A 26,829-nucleotide genomic window follows, 5' to 3' on the forward strand; every position below is an offset into this window, starting at 1 on the left:
CGCTGTTCGGTTCGAGCGCGGATACCGCATCGACTCCGGGTCTCAACGGCAAATGGTGCGTACTCCGGCCGAAACGGAAGGGCCCCAGCTCTTCGATCGCCGTGCTAACCGGGATCTCGTTCGAGCTGGCTTCGCACGGACCGAGCGCGGCGGATCCGATCGATCCGGTAGCGTGGCTGTCGGCCTGAATGAAGATGTCCGAATAACTGCCGTCTCCTTTTGAGGAAGTTATTGCTCAATCTTTCTAGTGGACCGCCGCCCGGGCTCTGGACCTTCCCTGCGCTTCCAGGGAAGAATATCGGGCCATTGGCCGACCATGTAATATTGGCCGCCGTCCCATTCGAAGTGGATGATGTGCCGGGCGCCGCCGGGAATCCGCCATCAAGGCCACCGGGAATGAGGCCCTTCAGGCCTTGAGTCGGAGCGAGACCCGAGCTCGCGTGGGGAACCGTCGGTGTCCCAATTGCCAGGCCGTCGCTTCCAGTCGATACGGGTGTTTGTGAGTTTGTGATGGTGGGCGCGTTCGCTGTTGATGCTGTGCCTGCGATTGCGATGCCGTTTGAGAGTGCGGTGATTGTCTGGACCGAGGTGGTAAAGGTGGAAGGAGAATAGGCGTGCAGAGGTATAGGTACGGTGGATGTTCCTGTTTCTAGTCCGCCATTCCCAAATGACTACTGTGTACCAGAGGCTGTGACAGCAGGGCCGTTGCTAGTCAAGTTTCGCGTTTTGAACAATGATACCCCTTAGGACAAGCACAACCATTTTGTCAGCCGCTATGGTCGCTACTGATGGAAGAGACGAGCTCTCAGCGCCGAGAGGTATGGTGGGCGTCCGGATGGTCAATGCCGTTGAGCCCAGTGATACCACCTTGCTGTCGATTGTGGGACCCTGGTCGCCTGCTGCACACCTTTTTCCTACGGCTATAAGATGAGCGGCAGAGAGGGTCATTGTCTCACCGCCGACAGGAAGGACGGGACTGAAGCTGGGGTTGCAGTGGGCAGAATGCTGTGGATGGTCGAATTACCCAGTACGATGTCGCCATTTGTGTGCAGAGCGATGTATGTGCTAGACGCGATTGTTGGGGTGTATCCAGCCGTAATTAATTGACTGTCAACGATGACTACACTAGAATGGGATGCAGGTACCTGAGTGTTATCATGGCCATCAACAATGGTCACGAAGGGTGCTTGTACCGGAGCTGCAGCATGTACTGATGGCGAAGTATACGGCTCGCCGTTGGTGTTTGGAAGGGGCCTGTTGGGTTGCTGGTCTGTGCTATTGGATCCACTCGGGTCTGCAGGGTGATTTGCAGGTTGTGGAACCACAACATCGGAATTTTTGCCTCCATTGGGACCACTAGTGGCCAGATTGGGGAACCCTGGGCCATTCGCCGGCTCTGAAGCCACAATGGCAGGACCGTAATCAACATTCGGATCACTCGTACCTGGATCATTGGTAGACGCAGGATCGCCCGTGGGTTTTGGAGCCACAACGCCCGCACCGCTGGTAGCTGAATTATTTGCAGTCGCTGGGTCATTGGAAGGTTTAAAAGCCGCAACGCCAGGATCTTCATTAGAATTCGTATCACTAGTAGCTGAATTCTGCGCAGGCGTTGGGTCAATGAAGTGTTTGAGAGTCGCGACGGGAGCATCGGTCTCGGCATCCGGATCAGCAGACACTGGGTCCTTCGCAGGCGTTAGATGGTCTGGAATGCCGCGCGCTGATTTACTATCCGCGGCACCACCAGGTGCAGGTGTGCTTGCAGGGGGTGTCGGCGAAGGCGTGGGTTGTGCAGCTTGTGAACCTGGGAAGGGAGCAGCAACACTTAATGGAATCGAATGCTTCAGTGGGGTAGGAGCCACAACATCGGCTGCCGTCAACGCACGAGGCGGGTCAATTATATCAAGACTTTGAAAACAATTCGCCCAGGCCGGGTCTAGAGCTTCCAATCTAGGTGGGTCTTGCAGCCATGGGTGGCAATGCTGCAAGTCATATTTTGCGTCAAGAAGGATACGCGAACTATTGCCACTGTACCAGTTGCTGGAGCAATTCGAATAGTTGTCTGCGTAACTGATGGGTACTCATGCATTGCTGTGAGAGTAATTACCATCTCGTGTCTTTAGATCCGTGGGTGCGTGAGCTATCATTGTGCTAGCGATGGTCCTTCCCAAATTTCCTAGGCAGTCGTTTGTTGCTGAGATATTATAGTAGGTGACGTAGGCTGATGGGGAAGTACTAAGTCGGTTATCAACAGCAAGGTTCGAATGAGAGAAGGGTATGTTTACTAGGTGAATCCATCCGAATCAACAATGGTTGTAATAGCGCGCTGAGGCGCCGGTGTAGGCCAATAGTGTAGTTGAGCATTTGAAACGCGCACTTCGCAGGAAGTATCACAGGATGGAGAAGTGACCTTCGGTGTCCAATCGGCCACATAGTACTGCGCATTGGTCATTTGGAAGTACACAGGCCTTGTTTTCGTATAAAGTGCATCCGATATGGATGAATAAAAGCTACTGTAGTCTGCTGATTCAAGTGACAGACAAAAGCTTCTGGCGCTCGCGTTAAGACCATAGAGCTGAAGAGTCTCCGGCTGGAGGCCTTGGGTGACCACTGCTTTTACCTCAGGGTCGGCCCAAATATGAGAGCACCAGTACTCTTTGAATGGCATAGGGGGTACGAGGTTGGTGTAAAAGGCAATGTCTGCGATGCAGAGTCTACGGTTTCAATTAGTCCATAATTCCTGTGAAAAGTGGGTGGATCCCACAGCCTGCACAGTCCAAGAATTCATTGGGGTCGAACTGCTTGAAGGATTTTGTACATTGCTGCTTGGGATTGGGTTGGAAAGGCTTGACAGGTTTACGAATCTTCCACTCGAAGAGCTTTGACGGGGCATGATTGCTGCATTTGCCACGGATACCAGAAGCACAAGACAGAGGACGATTCCCATTCTAGGGGAGCCAAGATCCAGGGCCTGCACGATTTTTGAATGAATCAAAATGGATACGGACAGAAGGAGGCATCCTGAGATAATATAGGGTATCTGAAAGGATGGTAATGAGAAGTGCGAGCTCGGCGTATCTGAAGATGCTGTGTATGTATAGAATCGGAAGAATAAAGGAGAGAGACCCTGCACCTTCGATATACGATTGACACATGATTGGCTACAAATGGCATCGACGGAATCCGTGGTCTTCAGCCTCACTCATTATGCAGGCCACAATGCAACGCTTCTTGGGGAATCTGCACAAATGCAACGCAGTATCGAGAACAGTATAACATGAAATTATTACCTAGGCCAATCGATAAAATGGCATCAAAGAACGAAGGATCTGGTGAAACGAGCCGCGGCAAAGCATCGTGTTTGGTGGCCAGCTCATTGAGGCAGTGTCGCAACCACGAATTCTGGACTTCCTGCCATCTTGCGTGCAACTTGCAGATGAAACGCAGTTCAGCAACAGACAGCGAGAACGACCGAGGACCAATAAAGTAACAGAATCAGAAGGGTGTCGCCACAGGCACGGAAAAGATGGGAGGCATCCCAGGCGCGACGCTACAACCAGCTTGACAGCTAGCATCTCGCTTCTTGATCGCGCTTCTGACCTTCTCACACGTACAGAGGTCTGCACCGAAAGTCCTGCACCCGCACTAGTGCAGCCCTAACCCTACTTTCGGAAAGCGGCCCTGTAGAGGGGAAGCCTAGAAATATCTTCTCACAGCGCATGGATGGGACTTTAGGTACTTCTTTTGGCTTGATAGGGGCATTAAGCCCCGAAACCTGGCTAGGGCTAGGTGCGATTCCGAAGAACTCCAGACGCATTGTCCAGGTAGCCCTTTAGGTGGGGCGTTATCCGAAGTCTGAGCGCAAGAGTCTTGGCGGGTGCAGGACTTTCGGTGCAGACCTCTGTAGGTATGTTTAGGTCAATACAGAGACTGAGCGAGAGTCCGAGCGGAAGTCGAATATGTTGAAGGACGGTTATTTGCTCGCCTAACTCACTCGCTAAAGCGGCCACGGCCGCGCGAGTTGGTGCGAGGGGTGGGCTCTAGACATGCTTGGACCTCGCCGCGGCTCAGGCCTCCTATATCTTCAGCTGTCACCTGGCTTCAACCTGGCTCTTACCAAGAAATTCAGAGGACCGTTCGCGGTCTGATACGGAAAATGTTTCCGGACAATGCGTGGAGACCAAGCCGAAAGACACCAGACCCGTGGTGAAGCCGAGCGTCTCCTTTCCGGCGACTCGATGGAGATGGGGGATACGAGTCCTCAGCAGACGAGGGAGCACAAACACCCATCGCAGGTGGAAGAGAGATATACGGACGAGCAGAGCAATGGACAAGCTTCATCGTCGCGACTCACTGCTGCTGGTGAAGAGGAGGTTGCGCCAATAAATGGACGCCATACGGTATACAGGGTGTACAAGATCAGGTGGTTCGGGCTCTCTCAGCTGATCTTGCTTAACATCGTTGTGAGCTGGGACGTAAGACCACTGATCTCCAGTGCCCGCGGCCCGATCAGGACGCTTAATGGCTAATATCTACAACTCAGTGGCTCTCCTTCTCCGCCGTCGCCAACACCGCTGCAGACTTCTACTCTACAAACCCTAGCATCATAAATTGGCTTTCCACGGGATTCCTCTTCGCCTTCGTCGCCGCCGCTCCAGCTACTATCTGGACCCTCCATACCGGCGGCCCGCGGCTCGCAATCATCATAGCATCCATCCTCATTCTTCTGGGAAACTGGATACGCTATGCTGGCACACGGACCTCACCTCCCAGCTTCGGTCTTACGATGTTCGGTCAAATCCTCATCGGTCTGGCGCAACCCTTTGTCCTCTCAGCGCCCACTCGGTACTCAGACATCTGGTTCACACCCTCCGGCCGCGTCTCCGCTACCGCAGTCGCTTCCCTCGCAAACCCCTTCGGCGGCGCGCTAGGACAGCTCATCAACCCCTTTCTCGCAGCCAAAGCTTCCGATATACCAAATATGACCCTCTATGTCGCCATAATCTCGACCGTTGCCTCAATCCCTTCCTTCTTCATTCCCTCCAAACCACCCACGCCCGTCTCCCCCTCCTCCACGCACACCGCGCCTGGCATCCGCGAAACAGTAAACCTGCTGGGCAGAAACCCAACCTTTTACCTCATTTTACTGCCTTTCGCCGTCTATGTCGGCTTCTTTAATTCGATCTCCTCGCTCCTCACTCAAATCATGACGCCCTACGGCTTTTCGGAAACGGAGAGCGGCATTGCGGGCGCTGTACTCATACTAATTGGGCTGGTTAGCGCAGCTGTTACTTCGCCGATTATGGATCGCACGAAGGCTTATCTACCTTTCATTAAGACTTCGGTTCCGCTGATCGCGCTGTGCTATCTTGCTTTTATCTGGGCGCCTGGAACTCGCAGTCTGGTGGCTCCTTACATCATTCTCGCCATCCTGGGCGCTGCTTCTTTCTCCCTAGTTCCTGTGGCGTTGGAATGGTTGGTCGAAGTTACATGGCCTGTAGGTCCCGAAACCGGTTCTACAATCTGCTGGACTGGCGGCCAGTTGCTGGGTGGAATCTTTATTGTAATTAGCGATGTATTGAAAGAAGGGAGCGAGGGTAATCCGCCCTTTACGATGGGTAAGGCATTGATCTTTCAAGCGGTAGTGAGTGCGGCTGTCGTGCCTTGCGCGATGTGTTTGGGGCTGGTGGGCAAAGTCACACGAGGGAGATTGGAAGTCGACAAGGGCGTTGCGGCAGAAGACCGGGAGGGTTGAAGCTATCTGCATTTTCAGAGCGACAGGGAGAGGCGTGGGGACGGCCGGAACAAAAGGGCTAGGGAGGCGGACCAAACGGGGCCTGTGGGGTTCGCAATAATGCTCTTGGAGCTCTCAATTTTGGATCTGTGATGAGGACGTTTGGGAGGCGAGAATCCACGGTTTGGATAGTGGAACATGATACGTTCGAAGTCAATGCACCATCTTTTCGGACGTACTAATTGTTTGTGGGACGAGTGCTCAATTCGCGCCTTTCAGCCCGGTCAAAATCCATAAATCCTACCGACTGCCGACCCCCTATACCCATCTCGTCATCTTGCTACATTTACACGGAAGATACTCCTTAGCCGAGTCATCGATCAATAATCCTTGACGAACAGCCTTTTGGCCGGCTCGCCAACTTTTCAATTAACTTTCCAAGCATAGTCGGTCCTCCCACCCAAGATTTCTCACCATGCCAGCATTAAAGAAGCCTGTCTATAGTGGTTCACCATGCTTCAATGTCCGCGCGAGTACTTCCCAGATCGTAGGATCTGCATTGACTAAGGCCATGACCTTAGATTGAAAGCGTGAGAGCAGTTCTATTTTTGCGGTGTATCGTTTGGCAATGCCTGCATTTGATTCTTGTTCGCCAGGCGAGGTTTCGACGCTCTGCCTGAAGGCAACGCTCCTGTGTTGGCTCCAACGAACCGCATAACCCAGTCTTTGACATCCCCCACCTTGCGGACTTGCGGCTCGTGGATGGCGCCTTGCTCTAATTCCGGGGCGCAGTAAGCACCACGTGCATCATCCCCATCAACCACATTCCGGTAGAGCAGATCCAGCGTAGTCATCCCTCTCCGTAAGCTTTGACCGTAGACTTTACCCCTGAACGAGGTCAAAGCGACGGTCTTTGCCAGTACCACATCCTGGGGTCGTAGTCGCAAAGTCTGGGTTCGTAGCTCACCGTCTTGAAGTGCAGAATGATTGCTCTTCTGGGAAGGGGGAAGCCAGATGTTGACTCCGAAGCCAGCTTTCGTGTCATCGCCCACAAGCATCTCAACGAGCTCGATCGAACGTCCGCCTCTGCGTGTCCTAATATTTCGTGGTTGTGAGATGGTAATAATACCCACCACCAGGTTCACTGTCATCGTCTGCGGGGTTATCGACCGTAGATAGGCTGCATTGGGCATGTCTTTGAGGTCGCTGAGATGGCTCGATATTAGCCTTGAGCGTGTGAGTTGAATTTCTGGATGAGATTGGCTGCTGGCGGAAACAGCAGCGGAGAAGTCTTCTAGTTCCGTGGTAAAAGATTCGTCAAGGGATTCCGCGCCAACGATCTGAGAAGAAGGAATGTTTTCGTGAATCGCGAAGGAGTGCTCATAGTACTGGGTAAACACGTCTTCGTCGTCGGAGTCGGAGACCTGAGAACGCTCGCTTGGATATTCATCGGGGTCCGCTGAGATGAAGGAAAGCTCGGAGGTGGATAAGAACGAGGATTCATTGTTGATACAACCGAGCTCTTCGAAATGTAGATCTTCCCGACTCGTTTGCGTGAGACCTGTGGGTAGATGGGACTTCTCGAACGGCAAAAAGCGCCATGATGGTGCTTTATCATCAGTCGTTGATGTCGCAGTAGACTCGATGGGTACTTTTTCTAGAAAGCCTGGCATTAATGGAGCGCAAAGCTCTTCCTCCGTCCACCCGAGTGAGTTCGGTAAAGGTGCTCCCGTCAGAAAGATTACTCTCCCCCCAACGTCAAGCATGACAGACAAAGGACTCGAGCACGAGGAAGGGTAATTAGCAGGTACACAAAGAATAACTCTTTCCTCCCAGCACCATCTATGCGCTACGACAAGCTCGGTCAATTACTCGACAAGAATAAGGTGAGCAACCTTCCCATCACAAAATATTGGCGCTTGAAACATTATTTACTCCCTTGATGGGGATCTTACTATGTCTAAAATCGTGAGCTCCTTTAGTAAAAGGTTGAGTCTCTACTGCTCGTTCTTAACACTATAATAACACTCATCGCTTTCTTATCCTCCTACCACTTCGTGATCGGCGCGAAGAGCATCACATGTCTTACCAAACCTTCTGCTGCTACTCTCGGCTTTCGTGTCGAGTTTAGGCCTCCATGGCCCAATCAGATGCAAAATCATTCGTCTGACTTGTTTGCTTGAAGTAATATGTTTCCCAGCTCCTACAGATCCATCTGTAAGTATGACAGGTCGACATATCCGCAGATTTACTCAGCACCTCATGCCGACTTACTCGTCAATGACGGGTGGGCAAAGTAGCTGTCTCTCGTTGAATCAATGGAGGCGAGTGTAGAAGGGCGAGGACGTTAAAAGGGTCATTCAAGGAAGGGGAATATAGAAGTGTTCCTTCTGGGACTTTTACTGTATATCCTACATAGTGAACGTGGATCACTCAAAGAATTTTGCAAATTATTGTGACCATGGCATCTCTGTAGCCCTAGCCTCGCATCCCAAACGTCGATTTTGACCTCCATCCAACTTCACAACAACATCCCAACATCATTATCCCAATCATGCACGCAATACCCATATCCTTACCATGCACATTCCCCACCCTCACCACCACATCCCTTTCTTCCGCATCTGGTACTCTACAACCTTCACAGTCCTCTCCCTCGTCCTTGCCTCCCTCCTCCTCGTCACCCCGGGCGACCACATCTACGAATCTTTCACAAAGGGCGAGATCTTCCACATCTTCATCGTCGCGGGTCTCTACCTGCTTACATTCCTGATCGCAGTCTTCATCTACGCGGGCAGGCTGTATGCGGCGCGCAGTGCGCTGGCGGGTATACCAAAGGAGGTCAATTGGGGCGAGGATCCGGGAAGGGTGGGCCGCGAGATCCGGAAAGGGTTGGCTAGGAGTGCTGATGTATCTTACGAATCGCATCCGAGAGACCTGAGGGACGAGAAGGCGGCGCGGGGGCTGAGGAAGAAGGCGAGGTTGGGGAGGACGGCGGAGGGGAGGCAGAGTCCGGACACCGTGACCGGCTTCGAGCCCGCTTGGGGCGTCATCTCGCACCCGGGCTGGTCGTCGCCCTGCTCGCCGGATCTACCCAACTTACACTACGAACCGGTCGTCCGGGAGCTGTCGCATCTCATCGAGGCCAAGGCCGTCTCCCTCGCTCCCTCCGACCCTCTCTCCTCCTACGAGCCCGACCTCAACCTTGATGGAGAAGAAGAAGATGCAGAAGCGCCGATACCGGATCCGGTTGCCGTGGAGCTCTTACAGAGACCGGCTTCCATGGGCTTGCGCGACTACTTGTCCCATCTGGCTACGGTCGGTATGGTCGACCTGGAACCCCTGGCATCCGATTTCGTGGCTCGATACGAATACGCAAGATACTCCGGGGAAGAGCTTGATGAGGGGGACTTCAGAGCCTTGATGGGAGTCTTCGCGGAGATTCTACGGGGCATGAGACCGTTGGATGTGGGTATCGTGGACGAGGTGCGGGCGGAGATGGCGGAGGCGATGAGCGGCGAGAGTGAAGATGGCGATGGGGCTGGGTATCGAGATGCAGAGAGTATCAATACGACTGAGACGGTCCGACGCACACCGCAGCCGGAGACCTACTCCGCCTCTTCTTCTTCTTCTCCTTCTTCTTCTTCCTCCTTAGCTGGCTCTCGCAGTGGCAGTCAGGGCACCATCCACACAGCTCCTTCTCGGCCCGTGGCTACTAGGAACCCTTCGAGCAGGTCCCGTCGCTCCGCCAAGAACCGTTCCGTTCATCAACCCAGTCTGAGCTCGTTAAGGCGGGTGAGGACTGATACCTCGAGTAGTGGGTATTCAGCAAGGTCGAGGGCCGGGAGCGTGATAAGGCTGAAGGAGGCGAGCGGGCCTTTGGATTTGCCTTATGCTATTATCACGGGTGATGGGGAGGAATTATGAACGCTAAGTTCAGGGGCCCGATTTGTTTGATAGCGATTCAGCATGGCGTTTGGGAGGTTGGATACCCCTGCAGGTCTTGAGCGGGCAACAGCTCACAGCTGCTGTGAATTCTGAAAGCCAAAAAATATATGCATTTCGATATGACCCATCAAGGCTATCTACGGTTACCAGCTCGTGAGCCCCTTCGCGCGATCAAACCCACCTCTCAGCTGCCTCTCCGGCTTTACGACCTTGCCCTGCAAGACGGTGTATTTGATTATACCTTCACAGTCCTCCGGCCGCACTCTCGCAAGCCAGATGCACTGAGCTCCCTCTTCCTCCTCCCATCCCTTAGCTTTCTCCTCCTCCCCGGCTGTGTCCTCTTCTTTCTCTGTGCCAGTTTCCTGGCCACCGTCCTCTATTTCTCCGTTCACATTTCCGATTTCATCAGGAACCTCTCTTCTCTTACCGACTGCGTCCGCACGTCGGTAGATCATAACATTGGCCGAGAATTTGTGCCCTCCGACATGGCTAATGAAGTATATGCCGACCCCTCCTGGCCTCTCATCATGCATATCTCGATACAATCCCAAAGGCCGGAGGTGCCGTTCAAACTCTCGCTTTAGCAAGGGCGCAGATTGCCCGCATCGTGCGTCTCGAGTGCGTTGGGAGCACATTAGGATAAGGTATTTGTGGGGGCATGGGCGGGTTTGGAAGGGCGCTTCGCGGGAGCCTCGAGAAGGAAGGGTTGAGTGGTTCAGAGGCATGGATGTTGTAGGAGCGGGAGAAATGTGGTTGTTGATGAGCCGAGGCACTGTAGCGGGGGTGACGTTATCGATAAAGGTGAAGGCAGGGAGGAGGAGGACGGTTGTAGGACGGTGCTGTGGCGGGTAGGGCTCGTGGGAGGGAAGGGGCAAGTTGGAGGCGGAGAGCATCAGTTTCTGTTATACACAATGATAGTCAGCTAGACCCTCGAACAACAGTCAGGGAAAGGGGCGCACATACCCCGTTACTAGGCTCAACCTTACAATCCCTAACCGCTTCCATCACACTCCCCTTCTCATCACTCACATCCTTTACCCAATCCGTCTTCCCGGTGGCCACAAGCATGTGTGTAGCGAACCCATTTACGTGTCCGTATAACTTCTCTTCCTCGTCAATTTTGAATCCTTTCGGATATTGGACCTCGCATGTCTCGCAGTCGTGGTCGCAATCTTCACCATCGATCGCCGGGTCCACCTTAGGGAAGATGAAGGCCGTGACTTTGGGTATGGAGTCGGTGGAGGTACGGGGGGTGAGGAAGGCTTTCCCCTTTTGAAGGACGGAGGAGAGCGACATTTTCTTGATGGTATTCACGGTAGGTTGGGACTGACTGTTGAAGCCGGAAGAGCGAGGCATTTCAGGGCGGAAACCGGCGGGAGTGGCAGGCTACCGCGCGGAGGAATTGCGTGATGTCGCTTCCCTGGGGGAGCCATCTCGTTCTTATGTATTCGGCTGGCGCTCATTGTCTGATCCTAAGCAAATCCGTAGCCTTCTGGCGCAGACGTCGTTTTCTGCCTGATTGGCCTTATCAGATGGCGCTTTCGGGGCCGAATAATTATCAGATGGCGCCAAAAATGCCAAACCCTCCAATACTTCCCGGTCTCCGATCCTCAAGACCGAGCCCATCGGCCGAGAAATTTATCTCCTTTGTCTTTGGCACGGAAGTACCTACCAGTCAATAACATAGTACCCTCAGTGAGCTACTTTATGAAACTAAAAATCAGAATTTTCAGTGTCTAAGGTAGCACCCGGGTAGCCAAAAAGCCCGCACACCCTAACCCGCAAGTGGCTAGGAGAAGCGAGGCCATCCCGCATACATTTCACACACAAATTTAGTAGTCTTCTCTCATTATCAAGCACAATGTCGTCGCCCGAAAGGCTTCAGGCTGTAATAGACGGTAAGGGTCAAATGACTGGCTATTATATAGAGAATCATTCAATAATGTAGGTAATTCTGCTGGGGGAAGGCAGTCGTCTCCATTTGGTTAGGGTGTGCGGGCTTTTTTGCTACCCGGGTGGGTAGATACATACTCACGTACTCAATACTGTGAATTTTAATATCTTAATTAGTCAGCCGGTCTATCAATCTTCCGCTCCGAAGCCCACGCTCGTAATTTAAATTCGAATTTGGATGTTTATAGCGGCATGACATAAGGTTCCTTCCAGACGATAACTATACACACATCTGCCATATAACAACAAGCATGGCTCCTCAAAGTGTTCTTATGCTGTAAGTGCCAAGTCGACCAATCAAGAAGTGATTCACACAGTAACAGCATCCCAGCGGCTCTGGTTTCGTTACCAAGCCCACTTTGGATATTTTGAGCGACGCTGGCATTGAGGTCTCTGTTGGTGAGTCACTTGCGAGAGACACTTCTCATAACTTTCACTGACGTTCTCCAGCCTGCAGAAATATCGACAGCGCAAAGAAGCTCTCCGAGGGCGTCAAGCTCGCAAAGCCAATCTCCCTCGATGTCACCGACGACAAAACCCTCGACGCTGCGGTAGCACAACACGATCTTGTTATTAGCTTAATTCCATACAACTTCCATCCTACCGTCATCAAATCCGCGATCCGAAACAAGAAGAACGTTGTCACCACGAGTTATGTCTCCCCAGCCATGCTCGAGCTTGAACAACAGGCAAAGGATGCGGGAATCACCGTTTTAAACGAGATTGGTGTAGGTTATAAACATTTTACTTTTCTTTTGAAATACAAGGTTACTAATTGTTAGCTCGATCCCGGCATCGACCATTTATACGCAGTTTCCATGATCGAGAGCGTACATAAGGCAGGAGGGAAGATCATATCATTCTTGTCGTACTGTGGAGGACTCCCAGCTCCAGAAGGTATGAGGGCACAGATAAAGTACAAGCTTACTAAGGCTGATTTTCAGACTCTGGAAATCCATTAGGCTATAAGTCAGCAACCCTGCGTACCTTTATATTCTCCTGACTTGTCTGTCTTGATACCCAAAACCGTCTTGAAAAAGTAATGCTAATATCGCATTGGTCGAAGGTTCTCTTGGTCGTAAGTAACCTGCGCACCTTCATATTCTCTCTTCTGGCTTGTCTTAGCTGCATATGTCCTCCTTTCGATTGTCTGAGATGTAAAGCTGGGTGCTTTTCACGTGGACATGCACCTAAGATATTGCCCTGACACCTGAATCCCTCCTGAAAGTGTTCTACTGACACTGCAGGGCTGAAGATCCCGTGGGGTTCTGCTCGCTCTAAGAAACGCTGCAAGCTTTTACCAAGGAGGGAAGGTTGTCAACGTTGCTGGTCCAGGTAAGCAACTCTGCGCACCCTCCAATTCAACATTCTAGCCCGTACGCGCGTTTCGAATCCCACTCTAGGTTGTCTGGGCTGCGATGCCTAGCTTGGATTTTAAAATACCATATCTTACACCAATTTCTTCCCAAAAGAATAATGCTAACACCGCATGATAAAAGAATTAATGGCCACCGCCAAGCCATACCACATCTACCCAGGTAAGTTTGACAGACGCATCTCCCCTAATCATCTGTGGTATCCTGATATCCCGTCCTTACTGGCATCCAGGCTTCGCTTTCGTCGCATACCCCAACCGTGATTCAACCACATATAAGGAACGCTATAATATCCCAGAGGCGAAAACCATCATCCGTGGTGTGAGGCCACCTTTTATTTCCCCTTCTGGCCTGTGTAAAAAGCAGCAGATCCTTCCCAATAGAGTAATGCTAACACCGTAGGGTTACAGACTCTGAGATATCAAGGATTCCCAGAATTCGTCAAGGTTCTCGTCGATATTGGCTTCCTCAGTAACGAGGAGCAGAGCTTCTTGAAGGAGCCAATCACCTGGAAAGAGGCCACTCAGAAGATCCTTGGTGCTTCTTCATCAAGCGAGAAAGATCTCTTATGGGCAATTTCATCAAAAACGACCTTTAAAGACAACGATGAGAAGAACCAATTGATGACAGGTCTCAAGTGGGGTAAGCAACCCTGCGCACCTTCAAATTCCCATTCCTGGTCTTTCTCAGGTGGAGACATAGACTGTCTAAGCTGCAAAGCCACGCGGTGCAAGTGGACATGCACCTAAGACATCGTCTCAGCGCCCAAAACCTTCTTGAAAGAGCAATCCTGACACCGCGGCGTAGTTGGCATATTCTCCGATTCAAAGATTACCCCACAAGGAACTCCGCTGGATACTCTGTGCGCCACTCTTGAAGAAAAGATGCAATTCGAGGAGGGTGAGCGTGACTTAGTGGTAAGCATCGTCTCGGCACCCAAGACTTCCTTGAAAGAGTAGTGTTAATACCTAGGGTTCAAGCTGCTTCAACATAAATTCGAGATCGAGAACGAGGATGGTAGAAAGGAGACCAGAACTTCTACCCTCTGCGAGTACGGTGCTCCAATTGGAACTGGAGGCTACTCAGCAATGGCAAAATTAGTCGGCGTACCGTGCGGAGTTGGCAAGTTTCCCCCTTGTCTGATATCCCTTCTGGCACTGCAATGATTCTTCAGAGGGAAAGGTGCATTGCCACCTGAAGGGTCGCCTTTGACCACTGGGGATCTCAAACTGTGTCTCAAGACCCACTCACTTCTGAAAACAGGAGTTGCTAACGTTTGTGTCACACAGCCGTCAAACAGGTACTTAATGGCACGATCTCCGATAAGGGTATTCTCGCGCCAATGAACTCCAAGATCAACGATCCATTGATGAAGGAGTTGAAGGAGAAGTACGGGTAAGTTTTCTTCATCTCAATCTCTTGGAAGTTCATATGCTTACGGAGCTTATAGTATCGAGTGTAAGGAGAAGATTATCCCATAAAGCAGTAGGATTTAGACCAAATCGTAGGTTACGGACCAAAACATTGGACATAGACCAGATCAAAAGCGATCCATACAATCATGTCAATTCTGCTAGCGTATCTCCATCTCGATTGCAGTCGACTCGCCTGAAGACGCTTCTGCCTGGAGTTGCTATGTTACGTGAAATTGACCAACTACTTCCTATTGGAATGAACCCATTAACCAATTTTCGCGACCTTGGCATGACAGTACGGATTAACCATATTAGCACTAACATTGCGATTAGTCAGCAATCATATTTGGAAAGCTTGCTTTCTCCCTGGCTTAAGAATAAAATCACTTCTGTGCCAAGCCTCGCTATAAGACTATTCTAGGAAACTCTTATCTTATTAGAAAGTAACTAAGGATTTAATAAATCTTAATTAAAAATATTAATTTCTTCTCTAATTTTCTTTAATCCTCTCTTATTAAGAATATTAATTTTTTCTCTAATTTTCTTTAATCCTCTTTTAAATATTATTTCATATTTCTAAAATATCTTAATTAATTTTTAACTTTAGTCTTATATCCTCTATAGCTTAATATACTATAAATCGATATTAAAAGAATTATTAAAAATAAAATATCGAGCGTATTCTTTTATAGTTATACTTTTAAAATTAGCTATAATTTTAGAGAAAAGCTTAAAATTAATAATAACGTTAATTATCTTTATACGATATCGTATTATAATCTTAATCTCAATCTATAATATCTTAAAATCTTCTCTAAATTACTCTTAAAGATATTAATTTTATATATATTATCGAGATATAAATAGATATCTTTAAACTCGATACTTTAGACCTCGATATTAAATACCTTATATTCGATATTTATAATATATATTTATAGAAAAATTAAGATCTCGACACTCTAAAACGCGCTTATAAAAAAGTTGAAATAAATATTTTTTATCTTTAATAAGAGATTGCTGAGGATTTATATAATAATCTTATATATTAAATATATCTTTAAAAAGAGCGATTCTTATAAGAATCTATTAATATTAAATTATAAGACGCCTTAGATTATCTATTTTATATTATAAAAGATTAATATATAGCGACTAATTAGTCTCAAATAAAGAATTAATTTAACTTCGAGACTTTATTATATATGATAATTTAATATAAAGATCTTAAAGCTATTTATAAGTAACTTCGATTTATAATTAATAATCGTTATAAGAAATTTCTTTAGGGGGATTATAGTTATAATCTTAACGAAGCGAACGACTCTATATCGATCTTAAAATAAGCTTTATATAAATAATTTCGAGCTTGCGAGGACGGCCCCTCCGACAGAAGCTCCCGAAGGGCCCTCGGAGAGCCCCCGGAGGGTAAGGGGGTTTAGGGGGTCTCCCCTTAATAGAATTGGTATTATGCAGTAGTAATCTTCTCAGTCTTCTCAGTCTTCTCACATCCTCGGTAAGTTTTCCACTACTGGGTAGCCCCGCGCCCCAGCACATATTTAGGTATCCGACTCAGTGTTAACTAACCCACGCTCTGTGAAAGAATTAGCTTTCTACTCACGAAATATATTCGGTTCTTCACTTCACTAACCTACCCAACTGAGCTAAGCGATCTTGTTCATAAAGGAACGATGTTGTTTTCAAATATATTCTCAAATCAGTTGAGGAGGCAGGTAGTGAATTCCAGGAGCTGCCGACCGAACACCAAAAATCTATCGCTTTCGACACCGTACATCTCAATAACAAAGCGCTTTACGGCAAGGCTTTCGACTTCGCAAATGCTTATCTCACGCAGATTCACAATATCATGGCACAAAATTTAATCGTAAAGCTTGTCGGTCGAAATTGTTGGGTTGCAAAGAAAGCATATTCTGCCAAGACGATTTATTACCATTTTTTCCGAGATATGTCACGAGGGGTTTGTTGAGAGTAAATGGTTGGTTTGGTTTGAATAGTTGGAGATAGGGTCGTGTTAATTGAAGTAGACCGTTCGAGCTGACTCTCCTGAGGTTCTCCCGCTCGCAGGAGCATCGGATGATCAAGAGGAACACGCAAGAGCCTCCGGTGATCCTATCTTGAACTTCCAAACGCGCTTTGTTCGTGACTTGTGTGCCACTTTTCTGTTTATCTGTCTTACCGACTCAGATCCTCCGGCTTTCAGGTCCTTGATTCTACCCTTGAACTTTTCGAAGATGATCTCTTTCCCCCCTGCTTCAGAGTAATGCCGTCGTGGTTGAAGCAAATAATTACATCCTTCTTGGTCTCCTGCACCCTTGAATTATGCTTTTCGGTTGTACCAGATATCAAATCCGCTTGATTTTCATCAACGTGGATACGAAGACTCCCATTTGTCGTGATTTGGATGCTTTGATAGTCCCAGTACTCTCTGACATGGTCTTCAAAGCGACCAAAGCATTTCTGCGGTGAGGGATATGGCACGATGCTACGGAAGTGGGCACCAAAAGTCCTGCACATGCCGAGACTCCTGCGCCAAGAATCGGATAACGCCCCGCCTAAAGGGGTACCTGGACAGTGTGCTTAGAGCTGTCTCGGAATTGCACCCGACCTGAGCTTCTTTGGGGCCATTCTACCCTTAGCAAGCCCATAAGAGAGGCCTAAAGTTCAATCTATGCGCTTTAAGGAAATCGTTCCTGGGTCCTTTGCTACATGGTCGTCTTCCGAGAGTAGGGTTAGGGCTATGACTAGCGCCGTGCAAGAGTTTTGGTGCCCACCTCGGTAAGGTATGTATGCTCGAATCGCTTTCAGTGGCCGTTGGTGATGCGCCGTTGTCCCGATCTGTTTAAAGATATTATATTGATAAAGGCGTAGTGCAACGACTTGGCAATGCCGCTGGCCGTACGTCGGCCAATGCCAAGCTTTGAAATCCTTTTTTGCGACGCCTGATCAGGCAGCCGAGGCAGCCACACGACGAACCCGATTTTGGCACCCACAATCCACCTTTACAATCTTTCCAAATCACCCTCTTTTGTAGTAATGAAGTTCCAAAATCCCAGACCGAAAACCACAACGTATTATCCATGCAACGTTCCGTGGAATTCTTTCTTTCTTTCTCTCTTTTTGTTCTTCTTTTTGAGGATTTGACAGTGCCAATTCCAGTCGCGCAGTAGCATCCTTTGCGACGCTCATCGAAAACAAGTCTAATACAGGTTTTCAATAATGCTGTGATGATGTAAATTAAATGTGACGTATGGGGTTTGTGCAGTGAAATCGGGTCTGTTTGTATGGCTGACTTGGTCCTGCGGCCGACTAATGATCCCGACGCCCATTCCCATGGTTGGCTTCCAAAGACTGTGCCGAGATGTCAGCGTTCTACGCAGAAAGTACGAGGCTTCGTTTCCCTTGTTCTCGCTCGGGCGGCTCGCTAGTTCAACCTTGGAGGAGCCATGTGCCTGTGACCATGGGTTTCAAGCCTGGATGCACTCCCCGCAGCTAAGGTTGCATTGCTCTAGCCTAGCCTTCTACATCTCCCAGCCGGAGACAAAAACGAAGACTCAGCTGGATGTCAGCGTTCTGCAGGTTGGGTGGCTCTCTCACATTTGCTGCTCTGCAAGTGGTGGATGAGTGCGTGGGTCAGACTCATGCATGGGTATTCCTCCGATCCTTGTGCATAAGCCTTGGTTTATATATCATAGCCCCTTTGCTGCTGTCTTTCGACGGATTCTCTCGTTCTTATTTCTCTTTTTGAAAAAAGGTTGTCGCCTCTGCTTTACTTTCGTAATTTTTGAATCTTCTTGCCGCAGGAAAAAGTTCAAGATATTGCTCAGGCGCGATATCCCGGACGCATCTGCAAATCGTCTCATTACAGTAACAACTAGTTACGGGTACGAATCCAATGAGGAGTCTCAATGCTGCAGTGTGTTCCCAGCTCCTGCTGTGTTGCACGTGGGCTTCAGCCGTGTCGGCAGCTTCGTTCCATGACCGAAGACAAACAGGCACCTCCGAAACCTCAGGTGCAGGTTACGCCTTCGGCAAAAGCGGGGTCGACGCTTCTTTCGACTATGTTGTAATCGGCGGAGGCACAGGTGGACTGGCCATAGCTACGCGACTAGCTGAGAACCCTTCCATTAGCGTTGCAGTGATCGAAGCTGGAGGTTTCTACGAAGCCGACGATGGCAATATCAGTGTCGTGCCTGCATATGACATCTTCTACGCTGGCACGGGCGCCAATACCACCAACCCGCTGGTGGATTGGGGATTTCTCACACAGCCTCAAGCGGTATGTTTTTTTGCCGCTGCTAGATCCACATCATTGACATTTTTGCAGGGCTGCAATAATCGAAAGTTACACTATGCGCGAGGCAAGACGCTAGGAGGCTCATCGGCCCGTAACTTCATGTTCTATCAACGGCAAGTTAGCTGCATCGAATCGATCGCTTTTACTAATCGTTGCAGGCCGACCGTAGGAGCGATGCAGAGGTGGTCGGACGACGTTAGCGACTCAAGCTACACTTTTGCAAACCTTCTGCCTTTTTACAAGAAGAGTGTGCACTACACACCGCCAAGTATTGCTTATCCGAACAGCTCGAATGTTCAGGACAGCAGTGCTTTTGATCCCTCTGGAGGACCACTCCAAGTGTCTTTTGGCAAATATGATGACCCATTCGGAACTTGGGCTCAAAAAGCATTGCAAGCTGCGGGTGAGGTTGCTATCGCTGGATTCCAAATAGGCAGGCTCATCGGGTCCGCATACCTGGCATTCACCGTGAATCCCGTCAATGGTCATCGGTCTAGCTCAGAGGCAAGCTTTCTACAATCGGCCAAAAGCCCTACCAACCTGTTCATCTACAACAACACTCTGGCCCAAAGGATCATCTTCAATGGCCCACAAAACACTGCTCAAGGTGTTACTGTCTCTTCAGTGGGGACCGATGTGCAGGAGTCCGGTCCCATCTACACTCTAAATGCCAAACACGAAGTGATCCTCTCTGCGGGAGGGTTTCAATCGCCGCAACTACTCATGGTCTCTGGCATCGGCCCACGAGAGACACTCGAAAGTCACGGTATCACTGTGCTCAAAGATCTCCCCGGGGTCGGACAAAATATGCAAGATCATGTTTTCTGGGGCACCTCGTTCCAAGTCGACGTGACCACCTCTTCCTCAGCGTTGAACCACCCTGAACTCGAGGCCGAGGCTGTACAAGAATATAACGAAAACGCAACTGGTCCCCTCACAAATCCAATTGTCCCAGTCCTCGGATGGGAGAAGATTCCTCAAGCGGACCGTGCTGGCTTTTCAACCGCGACACAGCAAGCTTTGAGTACCTTCCCTGCCGACTGGCCCGAGATCGAGTTTATCCCCATCGGCACCGTTCTCGGCTACGCAGCCGACTTTGCGGCAGGGGATCCGGTGAACGGAAACAATTACGCCACAATGTCTACAGTGTTAATCGCAGCGCTCAGCCGCGGAAATGTCTCCATATCAAGCAGCAAGATGACCGACCCGCCTCTCATCAACCCCAACTGGATGACCCATCCCGCAGATCAGGAATTGGCGATTGCGGCGTTCAAAAGATCCCGCGAAGTGTGGAAATTTATGAGCAACATTACGGTCGGAGAGGAGTATCTTCCCGGCCCGAAGGTGCAGAGCGACGCCGATATTCTAAACTTCATAAGACAGGCTCTGTCGCCAGTGTGGCACGCGGCTTCTACTTGCAAGATGGGGAGGCCAAACGACCCGATGGCTGTTGTTGATACGCAAACGCGCGTTTATGGCACGAAGAGGCTGAGGGTGGTTGACGCGAGTGCCTTCGCGGTCCTACCGCCAGGACATCCGCAGTCGACGGTGTACGCGTTGGCGGAGAAGATTGCGAGTGAGATCAAGGCGGGTAGTACCTAGGTAATCGATGCGTGTATGTTTGGGGGGGGGGGAACGAGCAAAGAAGTTGTTGGTTGAGCGTAGGATTTGCCGTAACTCGTGCTATGTTGTACTGGCATACAAACTGACTGCATACATGGCTTAGAGAATATATCCATTCTTCAAAGACTTCGCGATCCCCCGACAGAAAAGAATCCATCCAGATTGCGCTCGCAGTATATTAGGGAGTTTCAGACCACTTTTTTTAAGCGTGGATTTTTCAGGTCGTGGGAACTTCAGCGATTTGCCACCAACTGCGCCATCCACCAATGCTACCCTGGGGTAGCATTGGTGAAGAAAATCGGCCTATTTGGTGGATTTCTCGTGTCGATATTCTACATCTCTTAGCAAATCTATCCAATTAGAAGGCCTTCCTTCTTACCACTACTACTATCACCTCCCACACGTCTACGTCTTTCCTACCGTCCTTCCTACCACGCCGTCGCAGACACCCCCCCCCCCCTTCTAACCCTAACCCTAAGGATTAGGTACGGGGAAGATTACACGATTTTCTCGGGCAATGACTAAGCGGATTTATCACAAATCCACCAAAGAAGCCTATTTGATAGTGGGGGTGTTCAGACCAATTCATTTCGTCATAGCTGAAAGTCTGAATATTCCACGATTCCACAGCAAAAAAAAAAGTGGTCTGAAACCCCCTATTATTATCCCTTTCCCCGTGTCCGGGACGTACAGGTACACGCTAGCAAGGTTCAAATATACCTATACCTTAGGGATATCGATATGTACTTTAGGTCAACTCAGGCCGCGCCCATGAGTAAGCAAATTTCTGAGCCGTAGAGAGCCGCACTGATTGGACAAATGATAATCCCTACGTTATACCCCTGCTAGCGTATACGTCCCGGACATAGGGAAAGGGATAGTCTTATTTCTTTCAATGGATAAGATCCGACTACACTCGCTTCGAATCTAATCTTACTTCTTTTATATGACAATGAAAGTAACTTCTAGTATAATATACATTTTTATTATAATATTATTATCTCTTTTATATATTTAATATCTCGACTATTATAGAATAAGGAAACGCGAAATACTAGAAAATGCGAAATCTTAAATGCGATAAGTCCGATTCAATATTCAAATGTCTACTCCTTACTAAAATTCTATGACAACTTCGCATAATACGGATGAATAAGTCTGGTTCTTCCTTGCTATTTAGGCTTCTATATCCAAGAATTTAATTTATTCTTTTTTAGACCTTGTTCGTATATACTCGATAATATCCGCTATTTGATAATATATAGTCTATTTAAATCTACGATACTAGGCCTATAGACGGCGACTATGATTCCGTAGTATTGGCCTTTATAATAAAATCTAAAAGTAGGCTATTTGAATAAATGATAAGGTAGTGGTAGCCATCTTTGTCGGATTTACTGGATTTAAGATTTCGCATTTCCTAGTATTTCGCTTTTCCTCGTGAAACTAAGTAGCACAACAGCCGTTTTCACATCGATTCAGCTTGATAACGACATCAAAAGACGTTGTCTCTTCCGACACGGCCATGGAAGCAACGATCAGTGATCAGGACCTGAAAGCATCAGAGCCTTTCCCACTGCGACAACTTCCCCTTGAACTGCGCCGCAAAATCTACCGGCACAACCTTATGGCCACTCGAAATCCTTCTCCGAAAGCCATTTACCTAAAAAAATTACCCGATGGTTCGAGGGACCCTCCTTCTCCGCTGCTACTAGTCAATAGCCAAGTCCGTACTGAAGTCCTCGATCTGGTCCAAACATGGCCGATTTTTCTCCGGGTCACCCATCAGGGCATTCAATTTGGTAGTGTGGCAGAGACCTGTTTCATCGCACAGCAATGTTCAAGAGACTACGGCAGCATACCTCATCTTGTCGTAGAGATATGGCCCCCCCACCCTGATCGCCCGACAGATGCGATTGATATTTGGAGGCATCTTCGAAATCTCCGGGCGGAGCTACGTGCTGTACCTCTGCTGCAGCGAATCTCTTTCCTCTTTGCTGACAACGAAATGGCTTCATGGACTCATAATGGCAACGCCCTTGACCTCCTGGACTCGGGTGGCTATGACACGGAACCTTTGGGATGGTGCAATGATGTAACTTACATCATGGACCTATTCGCCCGTATCAGCGCTGCGAGCGCCCGTTTTTACCTCCCCCATGGTTTGAAACCTGGCGAGACCACCGAGCACGTCCGTACCCGGCTCCGATCCGTTAATGCCATGATCATGGGACGCATTCCGATCGTTGAGGAAACATACACTGAAGAAGACGAAGAGCGAGCGGTATTTCAGGATTGGGTCGATGACTGTAGGGAGTCGAAACTTCGAATGAAAGGTGCGGAAATTGCGCGCGACAAGCTCGACGTAATGACGCGGCAAGGGAGAATGCAATTGACACAAGGACAATGGGAAGACTTCATTGCGGTGTGGTCGCCCCATTTTGAGAGTCTGTTGTTTCAGGAGTTCAAGGGAAAGCTACATTACGTGTACGAAGACCATCCATTGGATAGCGCATAGGAAGAATTTATGATCTACTAGCAATACGAATCATACTTCGATAGACCTCTCACGATCTCGCTGTCGCCGTCTTATGGTCTCCCAAGATGTTTTGGCCCTAGTCTCCTACGATTCAGGCTTAATGCAGTCTCCTTATTGATGGGACTTGCTCCACCTACACAGACAGTCCCCAACCATTGAGACCGACTTGAGTTATGAGCTTCACTTCCGAAAGCACCTCTAATCGACTCGTATGCAGACCTTCAAATGGGGCATTTAATCAAATCTTGGGCGCAGAAGTCTTGGCAAGACAAGACATGAGAAATGTATAGTAACCCCTCTCAGGACCTGGCATTTCCCCCTCACAGGATTGCTGGTATTTCTGTCGGCATCAAACTTTTACCTGACAGCTCATGTAGGGAACTTGAACATGCCCTTTCCCACGCCTGTAACAAGCGACTAGTTACTCACGAATCGCTCACTCATTACCGTATGTATCTTAAATATGCAACCATGAAAATGCCGTCAGAACCAGATTAACGTGAGGCCTTCGCACTCCATGAAATTAGACCCTCGTGGAAAGCAAGCAAGAGTTCTATAGACACGAATGTGAGTGGAACATCCCAAGACGACCCCATCTGAGGACTGACGTCCTTCCATCTCCTCCAAATTCGCGACTTCGTACTGGACAAGCGCAACACTCCCAATCACCCCAAGACCCTACACTTCTATCCGATCATCAAGAGCCGTAGCCAAAGCGCACAAAACACTGCTATCAATCGCATCCATGTTGAGCGCACCCGGATAGACCTTCTCGCTACAAGCAGGCCAGAGCTCCGTGAACAGCTTATCCTTGGGCGTCTCGGCGAGCGCCAACACAGAAGCTGAGGTAAGCGTGGCCGTATGGCTTCCTCGTTGTTCTGGGTATGACATCCCGGCGTACGGACGTCCCGTGGGAATGGCCATTTGCGATTTGAAATCCGCCAAGCGATCTTGCTCCGGGCGATCCCAGGCCGACTGCCCGTCGCAACCGGGGCTATTTCCCGCTTTCAAATGTCCTGCATTCTCATATACTTGCTCTGCGACTTTGAATTAGAATGTCAATATATTCGTGAGCCCAACACTCGTCTCTCATTCAGTGACAAAATCCTACGATTGAGGCTGGACCCTTAAAAGGTCGACTCTCAGTAGGCCATCCGGACCCATTCGCAAGCCCAACTGGCTACGAGAGGGTTCAGCTGTTGATGTCGCTGACTGCTCAGCGGTTGCTCGGTCTCGCGGCCTTCGACGTTGCTGCTCTGCAAGTCCTTCTGCGGATTCCTTGGGGCGATTGACGCCAGCAGGTGGGCCTTTCATGGTGCTGGTCAACGGGGCGATGTATGCGAAAGAGATTGGTATACCCGGTCAATAAGTGACTGCGCTTATCACCTGTTGTTGGGAAGGCCTACTGGAGGCGAAAAGATCATCGGCCGAGGGGTATGCCGTATTTCTTATCAGGGGTAGGGCAATTTGACTAGACTGACCATGAGGATCGAAGCATACATGCACCCGGGTATGCTTCTGTCAGTTATATATTCGATATTTTACGGAACATCAAGCCGTTGCTTCCATCAGATTCCATTGACAACCCCTCACGAATTCGCCGGTCGCCTGGGTGCGCCTTTTGATACTATCGCACCGATCATGAAACCAACAGAGATGGTGGAGACCCCCTCGGCTGCATAGGAAAAACATATGCAGGCCGGGCGGGGCGTGGATTCAGGTACGCCAGATTTTCGAGACTTTACCCTGTGGCTCATGACTCAGCCTTCCGAGCGCCTCGTATCCTCAACATGCCAAACAAGCCCCCAAGCCTCAGGACTCAAAAGTGTGAATGGACGGATGGTACCGATCTTATACAAGTGACGGACATAGTCTGCTCTCGATCTGCTCAACGCGCAGACTTGTTGGCCCAGTGTCGTCAATGCATCAATTGACGTGGGGCTTGCAATATACAACTCTAGGGGCCTGCAGTCGGTTTCCCAACCTCTGATTGCAAAACGCACCTTTGACGAAATGAATATTATGCGTGCCAGATGCTGAGCCGTTATCAAAGTACTCAGGCAGCTCCAATTTTACGATGACTATATATTAGTATACTTGAGAACGCAGAGAGTGCATTCGTTCTACTGAAACGACCTCCTACTTGAGTCGCCTACTCCGGGTGGTTGAACATGATCCAGATCCGTTAGCGCGATGCCTTCGCTGCCCTCGCTGGTCTTATATGGCCGTACGGTTCCATTACCGTCAGATACCGCTTCACCGCCGGGCCCACACTCGAGATCTGTCCCGTTCCGATCGTATGATTTCTCGTCGCTGGCGTAGGTCACAAGCCCAATCCCTCTGCGAAAAGATCGATCAGAGCTTCGAGGCGCCCATGCCCAGCCTCCACCTCGGCTGATTGGAAGGTGATACCAGCGGAAGCCAAGCCATGCGCTAACGATACCCAGGATTGCACCAGAGATGATATCGAAGCCGTGATGCATGAAGTCGGAATACCGTGTCGAAGAGATGTAGATTGCGGCACTGATGGATACAAGCGGGAAGATAATGAGATAGGTAGGCGGCGCAGCTGCTTGCTTGCGAGGCTTAACATGCTGCTTGTTCCTGTCTATGTCTTGGTAGTTGAGGAAGGGTATAGTGACTGCCAATTTAGCACAGAGGAACAAGGCGAAATATGTCAAGCCGGCGAAGGAGACTATGAGGAGAGATGTCAGCTGATGATTAGAGGCCTGAACCCGGTTCATCTACCAACTCACATGACGAATGACCGCTAGGAAAGCTTCTGAACCCGTCATCCAATGTCGAACCAGAATTACGGCAGATGGTCCAAGAGACGAGGTTGATTCCTTCATCGACCTGATTACCAATTCCCCCGACCGTGCTATTCAGGAGTCGCGACAGATCCGGGTCACATCGAGCAAGCATATTAGGCCTTGGCTTTCCAACCAAGTTCTTCGTGCCAGATGTGATCATGAAAGCAATAGCCAGCGAGAGCCCAAGGCCCATCCATGCAGCGTTCCATTCCCATACCTTGCGTTTCCAAATCTTCGAACGGGAAGCACTCTCAAATGCGGGACCTGGTACGACCGCGAGGCATACGATGAACGTAATAATGGCTGGAACGACAAGCCCGATGGCTACCAGCAGGCCTGTTGAGACCTTTTCCTTTGTGACATATGGGAAGGAGATGTCTGCATCAGTGACATCGAAGGGTCTCTTATTGGGCGTGACGACCGAGAATCCAGCGCCGACTGCTGCAATTGCTCTACGGCAATGTCAGCTTGTGATTTCAGTGATTCATCATGTTTGCAGGACGCTTGACTGCTTACATTATTATGATCCAGTCGATGATGTAGGAAAGTACTAATCGGACAGAGCCTCGACCGTTTGATTTGATCCCAGACGCCATAACATCAAGATGCCGCTGAATTAAGACCACGTACGATTGATAGAAATAATAGTCAGCATATGAAGAGGTTGGAATGAAAAGAAAGCGCGAATCGCAGTTGATCTCGTGAAAGATTGCCAAGAACAGCCAAGCGTACTCGGCCGAGTAGTTGCCAAGCCGGCCGAGAACAGGAAGTGAAATCAAGAGGTACCTTACATCTTCCTTCGCACTCTCAAATAGGATTCGCAGTTTACCGAAACCCACTGGAAGCATGTGTTCGGTAGTTTGCCATTTGGCGTCAGCGGGGACCGTGCGTCTAATCTAGAGTTCGCGTAATTCTACGGCGGCGATGCGGATGGGAGAGGATTTATGCGCGTTGGAAGGAGGAAGGTTGACAGCCTTCAATGATATCGTATCATCGTGGGAACATTCGATTTCGGAAATTTCATGCGCGTGTGGTCCGATAAGGGTTGCGATGAATAACGGGATTCTATGGTCATGGTGTTGGTGTGCTGCTCATTTTGTTTGACAACATTAT

At 49.5% G+C, this 26,829-nt stretch overlaps 10 protein-coding genes across 10 annotated transcripts; 5 read left to right on the top strand and 5 right to left on the bottom strand.

Moving 5' to 3' along the window:
* Positions 1-104: 104 nt before the first annotated feature.
* HO133_002322 (uncharacterized protein) lies at positions 105-2,147 on the bottom strand (the record flags this gene model as incomplete). The annotated part of the gene is made up of 3 exons (XM_037293248.1): positions 105-578; positions 957-2,062; positions 2,108-2,147. 3 exons carry the CDS (start codon positions 2,145-2,147, stop codon positions 105-107), a joined length of 1,620 nt encoding a protein of 539 aa, XP_037150901.1.
* Positions 2,148-4,169: 2,022 nt separating this feature from the next.
* On the top strand, positions 4,170-5,755 carry HO133_002323 (uncharacterized protein; the record flags this gene model as incomplete). The annotated part of the gene is made up of 2 exons (XM_037293249.1): positions 4,170-4,475; positions 4,544-5,755. 2 exons carry the CDS (start codon positions 4,170-4,172, stop codon positions 5,753-5,755), a joined length of 1,518 nt encoding a protein of 505 aa, XP_037150902.1.
* Positions 5,756-6,336: 581 nt separating this feature from the next.
* On the bottom strand, positions 6,337-7,407 carry HO133_002324 (uncharacterized protein; the record flags this gene model as incomplete). Its single annotated transcript, XM_037293250.1, has 1 exon — positions 6,337-7,407. One exon carries the CDS (start codon positions 7,405-7,407, stop codon positions 6,337-6,339), a length of 1,071 nt encoding a protein of 356 aa, XP_037150903.1.
* Positions 7,408-8,314: 907 nt separating this feature from the next.
* On the top strand, positions 8,315-9,661 carry HO133_002325 (uncharacterized protein; the record flags this gene model as incomplete). Its single annotated transcript, XM_037293251.1, has 1 exon — positions 8,315-9,661. One exon carries the CDS (start codon positions 8,315-8,317, stop codon positions 9,659-9,661), a length of 1,347 nt encoding a protein of 448 aa, XP_037150904.1.
* A 164-nt stretch (positions 9,662-9,825) lies between these two features.
* HO133_002326 (uncharacterized protein) lies at positions 9,826-11,038 on the bottom strand (the record flags this gene model as incomplete). Its single annotated transcript, XM_037293252.1, has 2 exons — positions 9,826-10,581; positions 10,646-11,038. 2 exons carry the CDS (start codon positions 11,036-11,038, stop codon positions 9,826-9,828), a joined length of 1,149 nt encoding a protein of 382 aa, XP_037150905.1.
* An 848-nt stretch (positions 11,039-11,886) lies between these two features.
* HO133_002327 (uncharacterized protein) lies at positions 11,887-14,492 on the top strand (the record flags this gene model as incomplete). The annotated part of the gene is made up of 14 exons (XM_037293253.1): positions 11,887-11,912; positions 11,967-12,034; positions 12,086-12,363; positions 12,418-12,532; positions 12,580-12,604; positions 12,702-12,713; positions 12,891-12,970; positions 13,135-13,173; positions 13,244-13,332; positions 13,422-13,653; positions 13,819-13,928; positions 13,992-14,133; positions 14,301-14,406; positions 14,462-14,492. The coding sequence occupies 14 exons, from the start codon at positions 11,887-11,889 to the stop codon at positions 14,490-14,492; spliced, it is 1,353 nt and encodes a 450-aa protein (XP_037150906.1).
* A 3,847-nt stretch (positions 14,493-18,339) lies between these two features.
* HO133_002328 (uncharacterized protein) lies at positions 18,340-20,343 on the top strand (the record flags this gene model as incomplete). The annotated part of the gene is made up of 2 exons (XM_037293254.1): positions 18,340-18,723; positions 18,772-20,343. 2 exons carry the CDS (start codon positions 18,340-18,342, stop codon positions 20,341-20,343), a joined length of 1,956 nt encoding a protein of 651 aa, XP_037150907.1.
* Positions 20,344-21,889: 1,546 nt separating this feature from the next.
* Positions 21,890-22,882, top strand: HO133_002329 (uncharacterized protein; the record flags this gene model as incomplete). The annotated part of the gene is made up of 1 exon (XM_037293255.1): positions 21,890-22,882. The coding sequence occupies one exon, from the start codon at positions 21,890-21,892 to the stop codon at positions 22,880-22,882; it is 993 nt and encodes a 330-aa protein (XP_037150908.1).
* Positions 22,883-23,581: 699 nt separating this feature from the next.
* On the bottom strand, positions 23,582-24,217 carry HO133_002330 (uncharacterized protein; the record flags this gene model as incomplete). The annotated part of the gene is made up of 2 exons (XM_037293256.1): positions 23,582-23,897; positions 24,015-24,217. The coding sequence occupies 2 exons, from the start codon at positions 24,215-24,217 to the stop codon at positions 23,582-23,584; spliced, it is 519 nt and encodes a 172-aa protein (XP_037150909.1).
* Positions 24,218-25,026: 809 nt separating this feature from the next.
* On the bottom strand, positions 25,027-26,312 carry HO133_002331 (uncharacterized protein; the record flags this gene model as incomplete). Its single annotated transcript, XM_037293257.1, has 3 exons — positions 25,027-25,598; positions 25,660-26,168; positions 26,233-26,312. The coding sequence occupies 3 exons, from the start codon at positions 26,310-26,312 to the stop codon at positions 25,027-25,029; spliced, it is 1,161 nt and encodes a 386-aa protein (XP_037150910.1).
* Between the last annotated feature and the right edge of the window lie 517 nt (positions 26,313-26,829).

This window comes from Letharia lupina (assembly GCF_014066315.1).
Source record: "Letharia lupina isolate WasteWater1 chromosome Unknown contig_14, whole genome shotgun sequence".
NCBI lineage: Eukaryota > Fungi > Ascomycota > Lecanoromycetes > Lecanorales > Parmeliaceae > Letharia > Letharia lupina.